Here is a 22,016-nt window from a genome sequence, read left to right as displayed (position 1 = left end):
CCAAATTTTAGCTGGCTTAGTTGCCTAATTCTACAGGCGCTGCTACAACACGGGCCTGCAATTAATTCCAGGCGCAAAACTGCAGCTGCAAAATCAGGTGCAGATTTTCAAATATCAGAGAGAGAGAAAAAACACACTGGAGTCACCTCCTCCCACTGCCAAAAAGGGAACCTGGTCCCAATTCTGATCTCAGACCAATTTTCATACCGACGGAATTCTATTCCCTTCCATGGGGCTAATCATGCAAATGGACGTGAGGTCAGAACCAGGCCCAGCAGCTAGCTGTACACACAGTGCTCAGGAGGGTCCCATCAAGTAGGGAAGAAAGGGATAAAGATGCTCCAATAGCCTTCAAATGAGACAGGGATAGGGCTTGGTTTGCATGAAACTCTGAAAAGTCCTGACCTCCAAAACACTCTCTCACAGGCCAGCACAGAGCAATGGTCCACGAGAGTTTAGGACAGGCAATGAAAACTGCAATATCCAGTTGAAAGAATTTTTAGCGAGGCAGAATGTAAAACGCTGCACTGGAATTGGGCCACAACACTGCAGAGCAGCTCTTGTAAAATACACCCCGGAATCCTTACTGACCACTCGGGCCAGGGCTTCACTTTAAAACCCGCCCCAGAACTGGCAACTCCAACCACACAGTGCCCACTAGTACCAGGCTGAGAAAGAGGGCAGAGCACCACGTACTGAATCAGTAACACCACTGTCTGCAGCACCTGGGGTGCGCCTCAGAGGTCTCCCATCTGAGCACTGACCCAACACTTATTAGCTTAGGAGAGCACAGACTGCAGCCCCAGGTGGAATTGCTCCTAATCCAGCCATAGGGTCTAGAGTCCTCTTTCCACCCAGAGAAATTTCAGTCAGACGTGACCAGAGCACCCCACAGACTGTGAGCTATAGGAGGATGGACGGAGGGACTCCTGTCTCTGAGCTCTACCTCTGTGAGCATGACCAGTCCTACAAGGTAGGAGAGGATGGAGACAAGCAAGATGAGGGTCTCACGGCGGTTTTGCTTCCGGAAGATGGTGGGGTACATGTCAACAACAGCTGTCACTAGGCTCTCCACACAGACGAACTAGGAAGAAGAAAATTCACACACCTGTCAGCACGCTCCAACTATGCCAGCTGGCTGGTCTTCATTGCGCCACGGCCTCTTGCTCACAGGACAGGTTTCCCTCAGCCAAGAGATACTGCACACATTCAACATTGAGAGCTAGCCCCAGCCATGCCACAGCTGTCCTGGGAACTTCCATGGGCATCCATGCCTCAATCCCTTACTAAGGACGTGCTGCTGGAAACCAGTGCCAGGCCATTTCCCAATCCCTCACTAGGCATGCTGCTGAAATCATGGCTCTGACTCCAGAAGGTATTGCTGGAAACTAGCATCATGGTTCACAGGACACCTGCTCAGACCCTTTCCCACACAACCACAGAATGGGCTGCAGCTCTTCCCTATGCTGTATGGGCTGGATGGAAGGAGGAAGCTCACAGGGAGCATGACATTTTTTATTATCATAGCGCACAGATGCTCCAGCTGAGATTGGGCCCCCATTGTGCCAGGCACTGGACAAACACATAACGGGACAGCTCCTGCGCCAGAGAGTTTACGCTCCAAATAGACCAGACAGGCAATTGAGGTGAAGTGACTGGCCCAAGGTCACACAGCAGGTCAGTAGTAGAACTGGGAATAGAACCCAGATCACCTGAATCCCCGTCAAGTGCCCTGTCCACTGGGCCCATCTGTATATCTGAGCCCATACTAGATTAAATGAGAGCTGACTGGATGCAGGGGCGCTCTACTCTGTCTAGACAGGGGAACGTGCTTTGCTACCTCAGAACTTGTACCCAGGTCTTTCCCTCACAAGCTGGCCATTTATCAAGTGGAATGTATTAGCTGTCAGTTTGAAGGGAAGCTGGTCAGACAAGAAGGAAGCACTCGTGTCCTGTCTGTGCGTCTGTACCTGGCTGTCCAGTCCCAGCAGAACAACCATCAGGAAGAAGCAGCAGGCCCAGAGTGGGGAGAAAGGCAGCATGACAACAGCTCGAGGGTATGCGATAAAAGCCAGGCCAGGCCCTGTGAGAAGAGGGTCATTTATAGAAGATGGTAGGGGCCAAATCTAGAAGCCATCAGCTGTATCATCGCCCTGCCAGGCTGTGAGGAAGAGGCCACCAAAGCAGAATCAGGGAGACTAGCAGCTCAGAACTGGTCTATGGCACCCACCCATCTGTAAAACACACCCCACCTTCCCCAGTAAATTCACTCCTGGCACTAGGAACCACCATTCAAGAAACAGTGGCTCCATTGCTGGGTGAGGAAGATCAGAGGAACCAGAGCAGGCTACGGCTTTACTGCCAGGAGTGGGGGCAGACAAGCCACAGCAGGCTGTGGGCTCCACCTCCATGGCTAGGGCTGGGAGCTGATGGATTGTTAATGTCCCTGCAGAGCAAACAGATCTTAAGGTTTCATGCCAAAGATCCACACGCCGTAACCAGAAGAGCTGAGTTGACCCTTCTGGGATTTGAACCTGGGGTTGCAATTAATCTCATTTCATTGTGGTTCATTGTACATCTTAGGGGGTCAGCACCTTTGGGACACCCCTCAGTCACTCTGTTCTCTGCTCTGCTCTCTTAACAGGAGCTCTTTTGTCAGAGGCAATGCAGAAAAGGAATCCAGGGTCAGTGTCAGGTGACCAGAGATTGCCCCACATTAGCAATGGCCCACCCTATCCTGCACTCTGCTCTTCCTGCACACCGAGCCTACTCACCTGACTCAGCTACCTCAGAAATAGGCACGCCTTGTTCCTGTGCCATAAAGCCCAAGATGGAAAAGATTGCAAAGCCAGCCACAAAACTCGTACCACTGTTCAAAAAACACAGCGCAATGCAGTCCCTGGGAAGGAGAAAAGACGAACATCAGTGTGGGGGAACCAGCCAGCCAATCAGAAAAGAGCGTCAGCATGGTAGGGGAGGGGGAGAAGCCAATCAAAAACAAGCATCAGTGAGGCACAGCAGCCAATGAGATGAAAGCGCCCACATAGAAACACGCACATACATCTATATTAATAATTTCTATGCAGATGTTTGAGCAGATGTCTTGACAGTGTGCGGCTGTGGATTCATCCAGGGATAAATATAGGACATGTGCATCTTCACATCATAACACTGATGCTGCTTCTTCATCCCACATACTGACAGCCTCATAATGTCACAAAATAAAACCTAAAATAAATTCAGAACTCTTTATTTATTAACATCAACCTGTCTCTCTCTATCTCAGGTACAGCTGGCCCTCCATTACTACAGTGTCTGTGTCCCTAACAATCTTTATTTATCCTCAACACCCTTGTGAGGTCGGTATTCTGTTCATTTTATAAATGGGGAATGGAGGCACATAGAGACTAAGCAACTTGCCCAAAGTCATACAGTGAGTCTGCAACAGAACAGGGAATGGAACCCAGGTCTCCCATATCCCAGACTAGCACCCTAACCACCAGGCCATCCTACCACTTATAGCAATTGCCATACTGAATCAGACCAGTGTATCCTATCTAATGTACTTGTGGATAGTCTCATTACTTATAAAAATGCCTGATTTTTTTTTTTAACCCTAGTAAACTTCTGCCCCCAAGAATATCTTGCAGCAATGAGTTCCACATGTTACGCACATTAGGGTTTTTGCAATTTTGTTGTATCAATTTTAAATTCATTGCCTTTCAGTGCCATTGGCTGTCCCCTGGTTATGAGACATGGTAAAGAGAAGCACCCAATTCACTTCCTCTAAACTATTCATTTTGTATACCTCTATCATGTCTTCTTTTATTCATCAAATCTTTAAACTAAACAATCCCAATCTTTTCAGTCTCCCTATATACTCAAGTCTCCCCAGGCCTCTAGTCATTCTCACGGTCTCTGAAGCACTATGTTTCTGTTTTACCTTTTAGAGATGAAGAGAGCAGAACTGAACACTACATTCCAGGAAAGGCCATACATTGATTTCTATTAATTTATGGAATTTAATATATTCAGTATTATCATCTATCCATTCTTTACATAATTTGTAGCCAAGAATTCAAGACATTAAGTATATTTAGGATATAGAGGTGAAATGTAAGTATTACTTAACATCGTAACACGTAACAGCCTATAGGCCTGTAAGATATTCAGTTTAGTGACACAAGGCCTTAGTCCTGAAACAGGTTGGCATAATTAGTTGACTGACAGATAAAGGTGGTACCAGCAAAGGGGATGATTACAGTAAAAGATGTGTTAAGTGCTGATGGCCTGGAAACTATGCAGCAGTAGAGCTGGTTGACACTGCAAGATGCCCAATAGTGACATTTTGGGGGATTCTTTAATAACCTCAAGTTGCTATAGTAACTCATTAACACAGATGTTAATGAGAATAAAGGGAAATAGCCTATAGGAAATTGGGCATCTCTAAATTAGTGGGATGTGGAAGTATAAAAAAGGGATTGAATCCCTTATGCATATATATATGGGCCTTAGTAGGCATAAGCATAACTCAGGATAAATGGGTGTTGACTGGCCTGAGTGCTGTGGAGGGACACACATGGGAAGATGCCAGGATGACAACTCCAGGTGACTATGATGGTGATGAAGATGACCACTGACACTCCAGGGTCTGCCAAAAGGAGATGTGATGCTAGTCAAAAGGCTAAACACTTTGCACTCTCTGTCTGCTATTGTATTTCAGTGTTTGGGGGATTGGTTTATCTTTTCAGTGGATTTGTTAATAAAGGGACTTGTGATAAATTGCAGTTGTTTCTCATGTGCTTCTAGGGTCTCTGATTCTAACGGGACTGATAATAGCAGCCCTCTGGAGACTGAACCTATAGTGACCACTATGTGCTAACAGATTAATAAATAATATGAATGAATCCATCCATCAATAAGCTAATCAAGCTAATGATGGATTTGCTTTTCAGACCCCCTGCACAATGAGTAGTTGTCTTCACTGATCCATCCACAACACCACCCAGCTGTTTTTCCAGAGAAGTTACAGTTAATTTAGGACACACAAGGTGAGAATAGTGCAAATTATTCATTTCTACATAAATTACTTTGCATATGTCAACACTGAACAGCATCTGCCATCACGCTGGTCAATCACCTGGCTTGGTTATGTCCCTCTGACGTTCCTCACCATCTTCTCTAGCTTTGACTGACCTAAATCATCTCTCTGTCCACCCCATTTTCCAAATCGTTAATGACTATATGGAACAACACTGGTCCTGGTAAGGATCTATAGGGCATCCTGCTGTTATTTTTTTGCCACGTTGAAAATGGACTGTTTATTTCTATGTAAGCCCCAGGCTTGCAGAATGTAGGACAGACCCATGTGAAATAGAACTACCTAGGAAAAAGGATGGTATGAAGGACTGGCACCAGTATAAAGAGCTATTCATCTAGCACAGCTCAGCAGCAAAGAAATGTTGTTACTATTTGATCGCTAGATGGTTAAATGGCTTGTATGGAACACCATCACTTTCTACTTCAAAGGCACTTTCCATCTGAGGCTATCAAAGTTCTTTACAACTTTGTTGTGATGTAGGTAATTGTCATTATCTCCATTTTACAGGTAGGGAAATGGAGACACAGATAGATTGCCTGTGTTACCAGCAGCAGAGCCAGGAAAAGAATCCAGGTCTTCCTGTACCATGCCTCAACCACAAATCCTTTGTTCCTTCCTCTGCCATCCTTCTTCCCCTCAAATGAGATGGGGGCTCTCAGTCCAGTTCTCACTGGACAGGTGTCCACGCCACTACAACTGGCAGTGAACCTTACTTGAAGGGGGAGAAGAGACTGCGGCACTGGAGCATAAGCTCCTCAGGGCACAGCACAGCCCAGGTCTTTAGCTTTTAGAGAAGCACCATGCAAACCTACAGGGGTCACAACAACAACAAACAAAATTATAATATATTTAAAGAAAAGATATCCCAGTTTAAAGAGTAGTTTAACTGACAGAGTAGGTGGGACTTGTCTGGATATAAACTCAATGCCCCAGTTCCTCCCACTTCATATAATTCATCTGGATAGCGTGCTGACCGATAAACGTCGCATCAAGATAAAGAGGTGTTCTGATTGGTGAGTGGGCAGCTTTCTGGGGCTGCACGAGCCTTTCACCGCTGGAGACATGGTTCCAAATGCTGGAAGCATCTAATGTGAAAATGACTTTGCTCTCACATTCTTCCCCACCTGCACACCTCACAAGACTATCAGACAACTTGGTACAATTTAATAGGATTGCCAGTTTCTGTTCAAGGATAGCTCAGCGCTAACTAGAACAGCAGGGGGAAGGCTGCAAGTTAGGAGTCAGATGCATTGGCAAGACTGAATGTGGTTTCCAGGACTGGAATGCCCGTGGTTGCTATAGGACAGGAGTGAGGTTTAGTGAGAAGTTGTGTGAGGGATAAGGACTGCAATAGCAAAGAGAATTGCAAGGTGAGGATTGACTGGAATGGCAGAGCTTCGGGGGAAAGACTCAATTCAACTGCTTCCAGCAAATCATGTGTGTGTGTTCTAAATCCATTCACAAACCTTTGTAAAGGGGAGAATGGTTCTGCTTAATGGCATCATAAGCAGAATTCTGCCTCAGAGCTTTTAAAGGGTTACAATGTGAGCAAGCGGCAAGCTCAGCAGGGGAAGGAGGACCTCTCACCTGTGAATCGACTGGGAAACTACTGAAGTTCTTCCTGGGGACAGATCATGGAGGATTTGGTTTCAGAAATATGGCAGGAGAAACTAGTTTTCAAGTAAAGCAGCAACTGGCAAGAGCACGCTTCTGCCTCAAGAGAAAAGAGAGCAGGAGGCACTTCCTCAAAATGAACCTGGTCAGCTGTCTCCTTTGGCAGAGCCGTCTGCTATCTGCAAGGGCTCAATGGCATTCAGGGAGGAAAATGGGCAACAGTGGGGGTGGGGGTCCCTGAACAATAGAATCTCATCCTGATTACCTGTAACAGTTGTTGTGGTACTTGTTGTAGCTACCCAAGGCTGTCAGGCACCCCAGGCAAATGGCATAAGAGAAGAAGATCTGCGTGCCTGCGTCCATCCACACCTGCAAGGAAAAGACAAACGCAGCTGAGGAGGCGAAAAGGCCAACATGGCAGGCAGCTACACAGATTCCAGAAAGTGAGGAGAGACAGCTGGGTTCAGAGGCCATGACCGAACCAGCATGAACAGTGACTGAGAAAAATTAAACATGGAGTATGCAGATAAGCATGCTCTAGGACAGAATGTCTAGATACAGCTGGGTTCTAGAACTGCATGTACAGGATCTCCTAAATTCTAGAGCATGGTCAAAGCACCCACTGGTGTTTAGAGTCACATGTGTGGGAATTCCAGGGACCTTGTAAGGATTCTGATTTTTCCCTTAGAGCAACCTACAAGACTTTGTGGCTATAAGAGCTCTCCAAACAGCAACAGGAGATCAGATGCCACAGAGGAGAGTCCAACTGCTGGAGCTAAAGGAGACTCTCCATTTGCCGTTAGCAGTTTAGAAGCTCACACACAGTTTGGCAGTTATGATTCCATCCACTAGAGGGCAATGCTAAACATACAGACTGGCAATTTATTATAGTATTACTTGGCTCTGAGGCTTGATATTAAGATTCAAACCCTTAAAAACAAATTCATGAAAAAAGTTACTTGAAACTATTACAATAAAAAGTTACTAAAAGAGGAAACAGGAGAGAGATTTTAGTCCCTGTCAGAATTCATGAGGTCCATTTGAACTACATTGCAATCACTGTCAAGGACATGTCTGAGTGTTCTAAGGAAGTCACATCATGTGTCTGTCAATGCCACCTTTAATCTAAAAGCCTAGCTTTGTGCAATCACTGATACCATTCACATTCATTCAAAAGGCTTTGTTATAGCTTGATGTAGAGACAAGCTAAAGGAGAAGTTAATGAGGAAGGAAATAATAATGAGTATTAATAACACCGCCCGTTTTATACCACCTTTCGCCTTTAGCACTCAGGGAGGCAGTGAAAAACAGGATATGAAGAAGGAGGAAGTCAGTCTTAGCTAACAACACTGCACGAGAGTTCACTGGGTTATTTACAAAAAAAAGAAGGCCTGATCCAAAGCTTAAAGTCACTGAAAGACTCCCATTGACTTCAGTGGGCTTTGAATTAGACCCTTCTCTCTCAGGCAACAAGAAAGATGGTCCCCTCCTGCATCTTCCAGGGGCACAGCTGAACCATCTCTCACAACACTGACTTTTGGGCAAGCCCACTCCATATGCCCTAAATCACCTCTCTCTGTAGTTGCTCCCACAAAAGGGATAACTCAGTTCTCTCTCTTTTGCACAAGTTCTCCGATGAAAGGCAAGCAAGCCTAATGTAGAATATCAGGGTAGGTATTCAGATCAAAGGTGCGGTTGAATAGTTTTTTTCCCAGAACTCTTCTCATTCATCCATTTGTATTTCTTTCTCCCAGGCTATTGTGCGTGTCAGTGTTGATTTGATTCAATTGTCATTGGTGGTTTGGGTTTGTATTTTTTTAATCTTATTCCTATGTCAATGTGCATTGTAACGGGATGCTGTGATGCCTTTCCCTGTTGTTTTCTAGAGGAAAATCTGTTCTAGCTCATTAGGCAGCTGCATTAAATGTTTTCCCCCCAATCACCATAAAGTAGCAAAATCGGTAAGGATGGTAGAAAAGGCAGAGCCCTTATGTTACACTTTCTTTTGATTTCTTCCACAGACTGTTTCCCTTCTGTAAGGGATCCAGCCAAAATTTTCAATCCATCCTCCAAAGACAGTGGAAAGATTCCCAGCGATTTCATTGGGTGTTATGTCAGAGGTCTATGATCTGTGAGGCCAGAGGGAACAGAAAATGAAGTTTGCCTGGAGATAGCAGGCATGCAGAGGGTTAAAAATGAATCACCCTTGCTATTGTGTAGGATATTGTCTTTTGGCAATTTAAGGTGAACAGATCCCAGTTTAATCAGTTCAAGGCTTGTCTACAAGGGGAAAATCAGGTTCATCCAAGTTCATCCAAATTAATTTTCAAAGTGGATTAGTTAAACTGCATTTAACTTGTGCGGATGCTCTTATTCAGAATTAAAGTGCCCTTAATTCGATTTAGTTTGTGAATTAAGATACATTTAATTAATGGGTTTTAATGTGGTTTAACTAATCCACTTTAACTTCAAAACTTTAGTTAATTTGGATTAAATTTTCTGAGTGCCTCCATGTAGGCAAGCCCATAGCATTTTATTTTGGATGTCCAGTGTTAGAACTTTGGTTACCATAAGAGCTCAGTTTGAACCCTACCAACTCACCATATTGGTTGTATTTTTTAAAAATTCAGCCAGCCAACAAGACTATTGATTGCACAATAGAGATCAAAGGAGACCTCTTGCACAGGTACGACTACCTCTAGTTCATCATGAAAGGTGCCTCTCTATACCTGATCCAGAGCTATCCTGAGAACAATATTTCTTGTTGGATTACACATATCAGGAGTTACTTTAAAAACAAAACAACCCTTTCTCTCTGAGTTCTCTCTCCCACAATGTCTTGGAAGAAATACATTTTTTCAAAAAAAAATTCCTTCTGCATGTCTGACAAAAATTCCTTGTCATTTATTAATTTTATGATAGTTGGTCATGACCTTTCGCCAGATAAAAAAATTAATTTGAATCAGATTTTTTTAATTTAAATTGGATTTTTTTATTTAAATTATAATAAATTGTTCTTTTGAAAAATAAACCTGTTTAAAATGAAATCTGAATTTAGTAGAAAAGATGCTAACGCTGAAACATATTACAAAATAAATATGCTGAATCCATGAACCTCTATCAAAAACTTTGCTTTAAAAGATGCTTTTCTATATAAAGAAAGAATCAGGGGGGAAATATCTAACTTTTGAGATCAAGCTTTATAAATACAGCACAATTGGTCATGTACTATATTAAGGGCTTGATCGTGTGGGGGACCCAGGGGCTATTGGGTTCAAGAGACTGGTAAAGCCATCACAGGTACTGGGGCCCTGTCTGTGACTCCAGGAGACATCATCCTTTATCTCATCAGGCTCTTCCACTGAGCCCACTTTGGTGGGCTCATAGTTGTATTTCTCATAGCTTCTCCCTAGCTGAACAATGATTGGCTCAGTTCTCAAATTACGAATATTTATGACTTCATCCACCAAGAAAACTCATGGAAGAACACTGAAGTTTTCATATCCAAAACATTTAAGGTTGATTTGTTTAATTAAAATAAATTTTATATGCAGTTTTGTGTATGTAATTAAATTCCAGTTACCATCCTAATGCAGCTTGACATAAATCATGAGCAAAAAGTTAATTAGCTAGTAAACGAGAAATATTGTCATCATGAATAGGTCGGAATATGAACAAGAGGCTGCTCGGCAGCTCTCCAACACCACTTTCTACAAGCCATTACCCTCTGATCCCACTGAGAGTTACCAAAAGAAACTACACCATCTGCTCAAGAAACTCCCTGAAAAAGCACAAGATCAAATCCGCACAGACAGACCCCTGGAACCCCGACCTGGGATATTCTATCTACTACCCAAGATCCATAAACCTGGAAATCCTGGATGCCCCATCATCTCAGGCATTGGCACCCTGACAGCAGGATTGTCTGGCTATGTAGACTCCCTCCTCAGGCCCTATGCTACCAGCACTTCCAGCTACCTTCGAGACACCACTGACTTCCTGAGGAAACTACAATCCATCGGTGATCTTCCTGATAACACCATCCTGGCCACTATGAATGTAGAAGCTGTCATAAATATAAAGGGAAGGGTAAACCCCTTTGAAATCCCTCCTGGCCAGGGGAAAGCTCCTCTCACCTGTAAAGGGTTAAGAAGCTAAAGGTAACCTCGCTGGCACCTGACCAAAATGACCAATGAGGAGACAAGATACTTTCAAAAGCTGGGAGGAGGGAGAGAAACAAAGGGTCTGTGTCTGTCTATATGCTGGTCTTTACCGGGGATAGACCAGGAATGGAGTCTTAGAACTTTTAGTAAGTAATCTAGCTAGGTATGTGTTAGATTATGATTTCTTTAAATGGCTGAGAAAAGAATTGTGCTGAATAGAATAACTATTTCTGTCTGTATCTTTTTTGTAACTTAAGGTTTTGCCTAGAGGGGTTCTCTATGTTTTTGAATCTAATTACCCTGTAAGATATCTACCATCCTGATTTTACAGGGGGGATTTCTTTCTTTCTATTTACTTCTATTTTTTATTAAAAGTCTTCTTGTAAAAAACTGAATGCTTTTTCATTGTTCTCAGATCCAAGGGTTTGGGTCTGTGGTCACCTATGCAAATTGGTGAGGCTTTTTATCCAACATTTCCCAGGAAAGGGGGGGGTGCAAGTGTTGGGAGGATTGTTCATTGTTCTTAAGATCCAAGGGTCTGGGTCTGTAATCACCTAGGCAAATTGGTGAGGCTTTTTACCAAACCTTGTCCAGGAAGTGGGGTGCAAGGTTTTGGGAAGTATTTTGGGGGGAAGGACGCGTCCAAACAGCTCTTCCCCAGTAACCAGTATTAGTTTGGTGGTGGTAGCGGCCAGTCCAAGGACAACGGGTGGAATATTTTGTACCTTGGGGAAGTTTTGACCTAAGCTGGTAAAGATAAGCTTAGGAGGTTTTTCATGCAGGTCCCCACATCTGTACCCTAGAGTTCAGAGTGGGGGAGGAACCTTGACAGAAGCCCTCTACACCAACATTCCACACAAAGATGGACTACAAGCCATCAAGAACACTATCCCCGATAATGCCACGGCTAACCTGGTGGCTGAACTTTGTGACTTTGCTCTTATCCATAACTATTTTACATTTGGGGACAATGTATACCTTCAAATCAGCGGCACTGCTATGGGTACCCGCATGGCCCCACAGAATGCCAACATTTTTATGGCCGACTTAGAACAATGCTTCCTCAGCTCTCGTCCCCTACTCTACTTGTGCTATATTGATGACATAATTCATCATCTGGACCCATGGAAAAGAAGCCCTTGAGGAATTCCACCATGATTTCAACAATTTCCATCCCACCATCAACCTCAGCCTGGTCCAGTCCACACAAGAGATCCACTTCCTGGACACTACAGTGCTAATAAACAATGGTCACATAAACACCACCCTATACCGGAAACCTACTGACCGCTATTCCTACCTACATGCCTCCAGCTTTTACCCTGACCACACCACACGATCCATTGTCTACAGCCAAGCTCTGCAATACAACCGCATTTGCTCCAACCACTCAGACAGAGATAAACACCTACAAGATCTCTATCAAGCATTCTTACAACTACAATACCCACCTGCTGAAGTGAAGAAACAGACTGATAGAGCCAGAAGAGTTCCCAGAAGTCACCTACTACAGGACAGGCCTAACAAAGAAAATAACAGAACGCCACTAGCCGTCACCTTCAGCCCCCAACTAAAACCCCTCCAACGCATTATCAAGGATCTACAACCTATCCTGAAGGATGACCCATCACTCTCACAAATCTTGAGAGACAGGCCAGTCCTTGCCTACAGACAGCCCCCCAACCTGAAGCAAATACTCACCAGCAACCACATACCACACAACAGAACCACTAACCCAGGGACCTATCCTTGCAACAAAGCCCATTGCCAACTGTGCCTACATATCTATTCAGGGGACACCATCACAGGGCCTAATAACATCAGCCACACTATCAGAGGCTCGTTCACCTGCACATCTACCAATGTGATATATGACATCGTGCCAGCAATGTCCCTCTGCCATGTACATTGGTCAAACTGGACAGTCTCTCCGTAAAAGAATAAATGGACACAAATCAGATGTCAAGAATTATAACATTCATAAACCAGTCAGAGAACACTTCAATCTCTCTGGTCACGCGATTACAGACATGAAAGTTGCGATATTACAACAGAAAAACTTCAAATCCAGACTCCAGCGAGAGACTGCTGAATTGGAATTCATTTGCAAATTGGATACAATTAACTTAGGCTTGAATAGAGACCGGGAGTGGCTAAGTCATTATGCAAGGTAACCTATTTCCCCTTGTTTTTTCCTACCACCCGTCTTCCTCAGACATTCTTGTTAAACCCTGGATTTGTGCTGGAAATGGTCCACCTTGATCATCATACACATTGTAAGGAGAGTCATCACTTTAGATAAGCTATTACCAACAGGAGAGTGGGTTTGGGTGTGTGTTCGGGGGGGGAGAAAACCTGGATTTGTGCTGGAAATGGCCCACCTTGATTATCATACACATTGTAAGGAGAGTGATCACTTTACATAAGCTATTACCAGCAGGAGAGTGGGGTGGGGGGAGAGAAAACCTTTTGTAGTGATAATCACCCATTTTTTCATGGTTTGTGTGTATAAACACGTCTTCTGTACTTTCCACAGTATGCATCCGATGAAGTGAGCTGTAGCTCACGAAAGCTTATGCTCAAATAAATTGGTTAGTCTCTAAGGTGCCACAAGTACTCCTTTTTTTTTTTTTTTTTTTTGCAAATACAGACTAACACGGCTGTTACTCTGAAACCTGAGAAATATATCATTCACCATTTTCTAACATACTTAAAAATATAGAATAAGAATCTGAAAATATTAAGCTATATAATTGCTTAAATAAATGTATATAGTTACAGTGTACCATCCCAGGTAGCAAAAATATGTACCAAATCTAGTGTAAAGCTCTTAAAATATGGTGATTTACAACTAAATAATGGTTAGACAAACCAATGAGAATGCACCTGTCTTTAGCAAACAACTGAAGTACAAATGAAATAGCCAATTAACATTGCTGATTTAAATTGAGGCTTCCATTTCATTTAAATCAATCCACCTAAGAGAACCTGAAAGAGCTCTTTGTACCCAATTTAAGAGGGTATAGCTCTTCCTTGGACTTCAGTCCCAAGGAGAATGGTACCCTTTATCTTGGTGTTCAGAATTCTCCAAACCCCTGCCCACCTGGATATTAATTTGATTATTGGATGTAGTCTTCTAAATGATCCAGTTCATTTAATTCATTTTCCTTCTATGCTTTATTTATTCCTGTTCACCAAAGTAACCTCCCACTCTGTTTTCAACTTCAGCCTCCAACATCTGAGATACAGTTCGTCAGAAAGGTTATAACCTATTAGAGGGCACTTCCTTGCTTACTTGTCCCAGCTATGTTTGATTTATTATAAGTACTGGAATTTAATAATATTTTGCACTGAAATAGTGCCTCCATTTGGAATATCTCAAAGCACTTTACAAATAACAAAAGGAGCTGTCTCAGAGCAAAATGCTATTACCATCCAATGCACAGGTAACCCCCACTCGGCATTTGCCAGCTCCCGGAACTCTTGGCTGAGCCTCTAGAGCAGTGGTGAGCAACCTACAGCCCATCAGGGTAATCTGCTGGCGAGCCATGAGACAGTTTGTTTACATTGACCGTCCGCAGGCACGGCCGCCTGGAGCTCCCAGTGGCCGCAGTTCGCCGTTCCTGGCCAATGGGAACTGTGGGAAGCGGCAGCCAGCACATCCCTGTGGTCCACGTCGCTTCCCACAGCTCCCATTCTCTGGGACCGGCGAACCACGGCCACTGGGAGCTACAGGCGGCCATGCCTGCAGACGGCCAATGTAAACGAACAGTCTCGCAGCCCGCCAGCAGATTACCCTGCATGCGGCCCTCAGACCACAGGTTGCCCACCACTGCTCTAGAGGGTCTGACCCTATGGACTACAACAATCATGGCTACCAGAGTCCTCTGACAGCACAGGGATGGCCATGGTTGGACATGGGACTTTGGAAGAGGAGGGACAGGGCCCTGAAATGGCACCGAGCATTCTCTCTCTTAGGTGCTTGGCTGGCTGGTTCTTGCTCACATGCTCAGGGTCTATAATTGAAAGCCATATGTGGAGTTGGAAAGGAATTTTTCCCCTAGTCAGATTGGCAGGGACCTCAGGGTGTTTTCGCCTCCCTCTGCAGCATGTGACTGCTGGTCACTTGCCAGGATTATCTGGGTACATCTCACAATCATTTGCCTGCCATTGCAGGGGCCTCAGGTCCTCTATTCTCTGCCCATGGCACATCATAGTCTAGACTCTTGTGGGGCTGTAAAACTTTGGTCTAATTTCATTTGTTCAGGTGCTAGGTGGTGTTGGTGGCCTGTAATATGCAGGAGGTCAGACTAGATAATCCAGTGGGCCCTTCTAGCCTTAAACTCTATGGCTACATCTACACATATGGTAACGTGTAGAGTACGTGCACTGCACACACACCTAGCACAAGTATAAAGATCAGAGTAGATGGGAAGGCAGTGCTTAGACAAGCAGAGTAAAGACATGCTAGAACCTCGGGGTATCTCCACACAGCTGAGCAGTGCCTCTCACATCTATACTGCTCATTTTTAGCCTGCTGCTAGAGCCTTTCCCTGCATCCACATTGCAGAATGACAGGGCTCAGACCCAAGTCACAGTGGGACTCAGGCTCTGACCCACCAGGGTCCTGCGACATGGGTCCTGAGTGCTTGCTGACCTGAGTCAGACTGATGTGTGTGTGGACAGAATGGGGGCTTGGGTTCAAACCTGAGTCAGAACCTCTGGTTAGTGCGCAGCGTGGACATACCTGTAAGGGCCAAGATCCTGGGGCTAGCCAGCCCTGTTTAATTAGGCCTGCCTTGCCACATCTGTGCTGAGTATAGGACTTAAAAAGAGAGGAAACCCAACAGTTAGGGGCTGGCTGCTGAGGGGAATAGTTGAGCTGGGTTGTGGCTGGAGCGCGGAGGTACAGGAGTGGAACTAACCACTCTAACGTGCCCCTGGAACAAGGGGCCAGGCTCCAGGGCCAGTGATCCACACAACGAACAAGGAGCTGAAGAGGAACCCAAGAGAGAGGAGAGGCTCAAGTCCTGAGAGGGTCAAAAGATGTTTTGATAGTGTTAAATTTGTTTGTTCTAGTGAGAGGCCCAGAGAGAAGCCCTGGGACCCGCTACTCTGCTAAAGAAGAGTGTGATTCTTTGGAAAGACTTTGCTGCCAGCAAAGGGACTTTGGTGATACCAGCTTGGGGGCAGCAGTGACAGAGGAGAAACCTCTGCATTTCTGCACCTCTCCAGCAACCCTGCACCCAGCCACTCTGGGGTGGGACCAGAGAACACAGTCCAAAACCCCTTTCACTGGTTGCCTGAGCTGCCAACATTTCTTTTGAATTAGTGAACTTGCTTTATTGACATAGCTGGAGACATGGGGCATTCAAAGAAGTTCTCCTGGTGGCAATGCATCATCTCAATCAGCCATAGCGGGATATAAAGCTTTTAATGAAGAGGCAAGCTGGGAACATCCTACCTCCCAAGTTGCCACTTTGCAAATGTCTGCAGAGATCTTCATCACCTGCTCAGCTCGTGGATTCCAGAGTAGGAACAGTGCCTGCACCCATCTGCCTAGTCTCCCTAAATGCCTTGTGCAAGAGCAGCCTCCCCCTGTCCCAGGGCTACAATGCAGGGTTTAGACCACCAAAATGAGAGATATGATGAGACACTGACCATCATTACCCCTCCAGCACAACTACTGTTTCTCTCTGTCCCCTGGCCCTACCTCCCCGGCTCGCTCTGCAGAATTGCTTTGCTCATCTGTTCTACTGAACTCGCCTCCCGTAATTTCCTCTCGCCTCTTCTCCCTTCTTGTTCTGTTGCAGAGAGCTGCTGACATCCAGAGGCTACCCATGCCCTGTGATGCTCGCAGCACAGCTAGCCAAGGCTCCATAGCAGCAGCAGGAGAGTGAGATGCACACCATCAGCTGCCTCAGCTCATCCTGTACATGGCAATGGCTCATATGTATGCTCGTCATACAGCTGAAGCACCGAGGGCTAGAAAGACTGTACTGTGGCCACCGTGCCACAAGACTAACTGGCAGCGTGACACATCTGCCCCGGCTGGATGACAAACTTTATAAAAACAGGAGAAGTGCAAATAGCATCATTCCCTCCACGAATCTCTGTCCTTCATTCACAATCCAGTTTTTCCCCTTGCCCCAAACATTAGTGGGAACAAAAACCTGCTTGCCCCAGTGATCATGCAGAGCAAAGGCCATTGGCGTTGGTAGAGAGAACAGGCCACTGGCACTAGAGTGCCTGGCTGTGCACACAGCTTTGCAGCATGGCCTGGTAGGTAGAAGATGGGCCTGGGCTCTATTTCTGACCACCACTAACACAGTGTGAGACACTGAACAAGTCTCCTGAGTCCAAATTTACAAGCAGGGCCTCTGATTTTTGGGAGCTCTGCTTGAGGCACCTAGGGCCTGATTTCCAGAGGTGCTCAGTCAATTAATATTTACGCTGTTATTATTAAGCACAGCGCCCAAAGGCCCCACTCAGGCTCAGGGCCCCATTGTGCTGCCAGCTGTACAAACACATAGGAAGACATGGCCCCAGCCCCAAAGAGAGCACAGCCTAAGGGCTACAGTGTGCCTTTTGGGCACAGCCCTTAGCAATGCATGGTGTGCAACGCAACACTCAGGAATAGAACTGAGGGGGAAATCACACAATTCCTCCCCTGTTGCCCTCTCACTCCAAGGGGAGGGAGGAAGGCACGGAATAAGTTACTGCAGCTTCTCAAAGGGACCTCCCGTTTACTTTTCCCATCATGCCTGGCCAGGTTAAGGGTATGTCTACACAGGAACTAGACACCCATGGCTGGCCCATGCCAGCCAACTTGGGCTCGCGGACCTCAGGCTGCGGGGCTGTTTCACCGTTGTGTAGACATACCCTTAACCTGGCCTGGAACCCGGGGCTAGGACCCTGTGAGATGGGAGGGTCCCAGAGCTCAGGCTCCAGCCCGAGCCTGGAAGTCTACATGGCATGGGCCAGCTGAGGGTTTTCCTTTGCTGCACAGATATATACTCTTAACCTGGCCAGACAGTGGCAGAGAACATAGCCAGGGTACCATACTCCCTGCCCCTCCTTTTGTGAATACCAGGCCGTGGGTGTCTCAACTTGTACCCCAGAAACTAAGGCAAATCAGAGATGGGACCAGAGCTTGGAAGCTCCTGCCTACCAGCCACATGCTCTAGCCTGTGCTGCCTCTCAGAAGTTGGTCCAATAAAAGATATTACCTCACCCACCTTGTCTCTCTAATATCCTGGGACCAACACGGCGAAAACAACACTGCGTTCTATAAGATACACGTTTCACAGTGTATGCAGAGAAATGAGGGCTCTTGGCCTCTGTGAACTTTCCAACCACTGGACTGAGCAAAAGAGGGGCCATTTTCCTTTACCTACGCTTTAAACCCCACAAGAAAGCAAATAGGTTTTTGTTTGAAACTGCAAAGCACAGCGGCTTGCAGACAGGAGATGGGAGGAGGGAATCCACTCCCTGCCCCTTGTTTACACAGCCCGGGAGCCAGAGTTCTAGAGCCTCTCTTTGCTCGGCCCCCTCCCGCTGTTTGATGAATTAAAAACAACGTCCCTAATTGTTCCTTAGATGTCAGCACCGTGGACAAACTCAGCATGGGGGTGCCACCCCAGGCGGAGTGATCTGGCCAGCAGAACTAGTTCCCAGTTGCACAAACTGGAGAGGTTCAAGAGAAACGGTGCGGAGGGGGCAGCAAGATAAACACAGCTGTACATAATTCCACTAGGATAGCGCAGGGAGGTCCAAAAACAAGAAGAGATGGGGAGTGGGGAACTGGCCCTTGCAAGAGGAAGCCCAGCCCAGAGCCATCTAGACTGCAGGGTGCAAAAGCCAGGGAAGAGGAGCAAGTAGCATCCCTTTGAACCATTACCCGACCGACACACACCCATCAGGTGACAGGGAAGAACCTGGGGACGCAAAGCAAGAGAGCAAGCAGAGGCTCAGTGCAATCAGGTAGCAACTTGCACACCGCTCCAGTGCGGCCACAAGCCAGGCTCATTTCACTGGATACAGATAGATGTATGCTGTCCCGTGTGCCCCTACCAACGTGCATGGGAGCAGAGATCAGGAGGCCACGCAGGCACATGCCTGGAGATACTATTAGACATAGACGTGCACAGAAGAGAGCAGATCATCACGTAAACAAACATCATCTGTGCACACATACACACCCCAGCACTCTGCCCTCCATGTGTGAGGCAGGGAAGCAAAAACAAAACACACCCACCAATATTCTCTCTCTTTCTCAGAAATGGAAATGGGGCAGGGGAGGCGACAACCAAACAAGAATGTACAGAGTCAGTTAAAGGCATGCCGGGAAAAATAAATAAGGGGAACAAATAATATTTAGCTGGCTCCAACCACGCTCCCCCCCTCCGGCTATGAAGCAACGAGGCTCCCCAAGCAGTAACAGCAGCAGCAGCGTGGTGGGGAGGGGCCTAGCTGGGGCCTCTCCCAAATCCAGACTGAAGCAAGGGGATTCAAATCCTTCCCTCACCATGGGTACAAAGCCCCATGCTTCCCTCCTCCCTCAGCCATATAGTCAAATTCCTTCGCAGCCCTTTGTTCCTAGCAGTGATGTCAGCACAAGGCATGTTCTGAAACAAACCCTGCAGATGCCCCCTCCCGCCTGATTGGCCACTCTCTCTGACCTCCCTTCATCCACCAGGGTGGTGCTTCCCCAGGGCACTCTAACCTCTCTCCCCCAGGCCACCTTTGCTGTAACATCCTCTGGAATCTCTCCCCTGATCTGTGCACTGCAGCTGGCAGAGAGGGGTTTGGGCAGGCTGCAAGGAAAGAGGCCAACCTCACTGTTTGGAGGGAGGATGGTGCATGATGGGGCCTAGGGTAAGAGAGCAGTTTAAGCTAAGATTTTTGTACTAAAGATCAATGCTATTTCTAACAGGCAAAAGTTTACAGAAGGAAACCAAAACTGGTACCATTATTAAATGTAAATGTGAGAGGGGGAAATATGCAGAGACAGTCTCTTAAAAAAAAAAAAAAAGGAGAGAAACAGGCAACCGTCTGACAAAATAAAATCGACTAGGCAGAGGTTATTAAAAAAACTGAAATAGACAGAGGTTTAAAAAAAAGACAAATGCTTCAGAGCCAGCAAGTTGGGCATACAGGGCCCAAACCTGCCATGGGTGGTGCTCTCTGGATCAGGGAAAGCACTGACACATATTTAACTTTGCGCCCAAGCAGTTGCACTGAAGTCAGTGGAACTCCTCATGGAGCTAAGTGCTTCCTGGGTCAGGGCCAGAGGTCTCAGCCCTTTCCAGGCTTGAGCTCACTGTTAGCCTCTGTAACCGTGGGAGCTTATTACTGTAATTTTCACCCGCCTTCTTGTTTCTCACACGTTCTTGTTGCATCTTGTCTCAAGTTAAGCCCCTGTCCTGCTTGGATCCTTGGGGGCAGACATTTTAACCATGTCGTGTCTCATCAAGTTCATTGGGACTCTGGGCAGCTGTAAGAGCTCCCCCAAGTGGGTCTCACTGCAGAATCGGAAGCACAGACTGCAAGCTCTTCCTACACAATGTCCTCCTATGTGTCTGTACAATGCTTAGTAGAGAGGGGCCCCAAACACCAACAGAGGCTTTTCAGCACTACGGAACATAATTAATTAGTTCTTATGTAAGCAGAATGAGTTCCTGCTAGCCAGAGGGTCAGAGAGATTAGGGAGGGCTTTTAGAAAGGTCAATGGGAAACCAACACTACACCACAGGTTCTCAAACTGCAGTCTCTGGAACCCTTGCTGTTGGTCCAGAAAGATAACTGCTCCTCCTTCTTATTTGCACCTGCTAAATCACATGAGAGAGAGCCAGAATAGATTCATAGGCATTGAGGCTAGAAGCTGGATTTCATCCCTAAAAGGGTCAACCATCATAATCTAGAGCAGGGGTTCTCGACCTTTTTTTCTTCCTGAGGGCACTCCCCCCCCCCCGCAACATGCTACAAAAACTCCACGGTCCACCTGTGTCACAACAACTGATTTTCTGCATATAAAAGCCAGGACCAACATTAGGGGGTAGCAATCAGGGCAATTTCCTGAGGTCCCCCACCATAGGGGGCCCCCACAAAGCTTAGTTGCTCAGGCTTCGGTGTCAGCCCCAAGCGGTGGGGTTTGGGGCCCCGAGCTTCAGCCCCATACAGGAGGGCTTCGTCTTTCTGCCCAGGGCCCCAGCAAGTCTAATGCCGGCCCTGCTTGGTGGACCCCTGAAACCAGCTCGCAGCCCTCCAGTGGGCCCCAGGCTCCTGGTTGAGAACCACTGATCTAGACTGTCCTCCTGCTTAACATCATCTGAATTTTCTAGTTTCAGCTCAAAACAATGGATCTTGTTATGCCTTTGGCTAATAGATTACATCAGGAATTTCCCAGTATTAATTTCGCACATAACAGTTATATGGGAAATTATGTGATCAGTAGATGTCCTTGAGACACTCAATTGAAATGGGCCACCTGCTGTGAAAGAGTGAGACCTTCTGGTTTAGAGATAACATAGGATCAATAATAAATAAGGAAGGGGATTAAATTAATGCTGCCCCAATAATGGCTGGGATACTCAACTCCTTTTTCAAAAAAGAAAATGATTATTACAGCTGGTCAAATAATTCCAAATGAATAGTTTGTTTGGTGAATTTTACCTTGTCCTGGTTTCATATCGTCCGGGGGAAGATCAAGATTCTCTCAGAATTCTTTATTACCCAAAAATCTTTGTGGAATTATTTCAGTGACTATTTCTTGGTTGCTGGCTTGCCGACAAGGAGTCCATTATATTTGGTGTTTTAAATGTAAGCATTTTACAGAGGGAGAACTGAGGCCAGAAAGGTTTCAGGGACTGTCATAGATCCATAAAATTTAAGCCCAGAAGGACCATCAGATCATTTAGTCTGGCCTCCTGTATAACACAGGCTGGAGAATTTAAAAATCTTGCCCAAGATCACCTAGCAGAGTCAGTCACAGACCCAAGGTCTTCTAAATACCAATCCGATGCCCTGACCACTGTACCATGCCTCAACTGTACATCCTCCTTGGTATCACCCAAAACAATTCCCCTCCCTCCTCGGCAATGACATCTTTCAAATACTTGTAAGGGGTTATCATCCCC

General features: G+C 46.0%; 1 protein-coding gene across 3 annotated transcripts in view; it reads right to left on the bottom strand.

Moving 5' to 3' along the window:
• The window catches only part of LOC311523151 (sodium- and chloride-dependent GABA transporter 2), a 57,950-nt gene that overhangs the window by 4,355 nt on the left and 31,579 nt on the right, over positions 1-22,016 (bottom strand). For all 3 annotated transcript variants that reach the window (XM_084632887.1, XM_084632889.1, XM_084632888.1), the window contains 4 exons: positions 6,981-7,084; positions 2,775-2,899; positions 1,971-2,083; positions 947-1,084 (listed from right to left, as the gene is read on the bottom strand). In XM_084632887.1, coding sequence (XP_084489013.1) covers positions 947-1,084; positions 1,971-2,083; positions 2,775-2,899; positions 6,981-7,084 — 480 coding nt within the window. The remainder of the gene's footprint in view (positions 1-946; positions 1,085-1,970; positions 2,084-2,774; positions 2,900-6,980; positions 7,085-22,016) is intronic.

Source organism: Lepidochelys olivacea, assembly GCF_965140295.1.
Source record: "Lepidochelys olivacea isolate rLepOli2 genome assembly, chromosome: 1".
NCBI classification, from domain to species: domain Eukaryota; kingdom Metazoa; phylum Chordata; order Testudines; family Cheloniidae; genus Lepidochelys; species Lepidochelys olivacea.
This window is presented reverse-complemented; position numbering and strand designations above follow the sequence as displayed.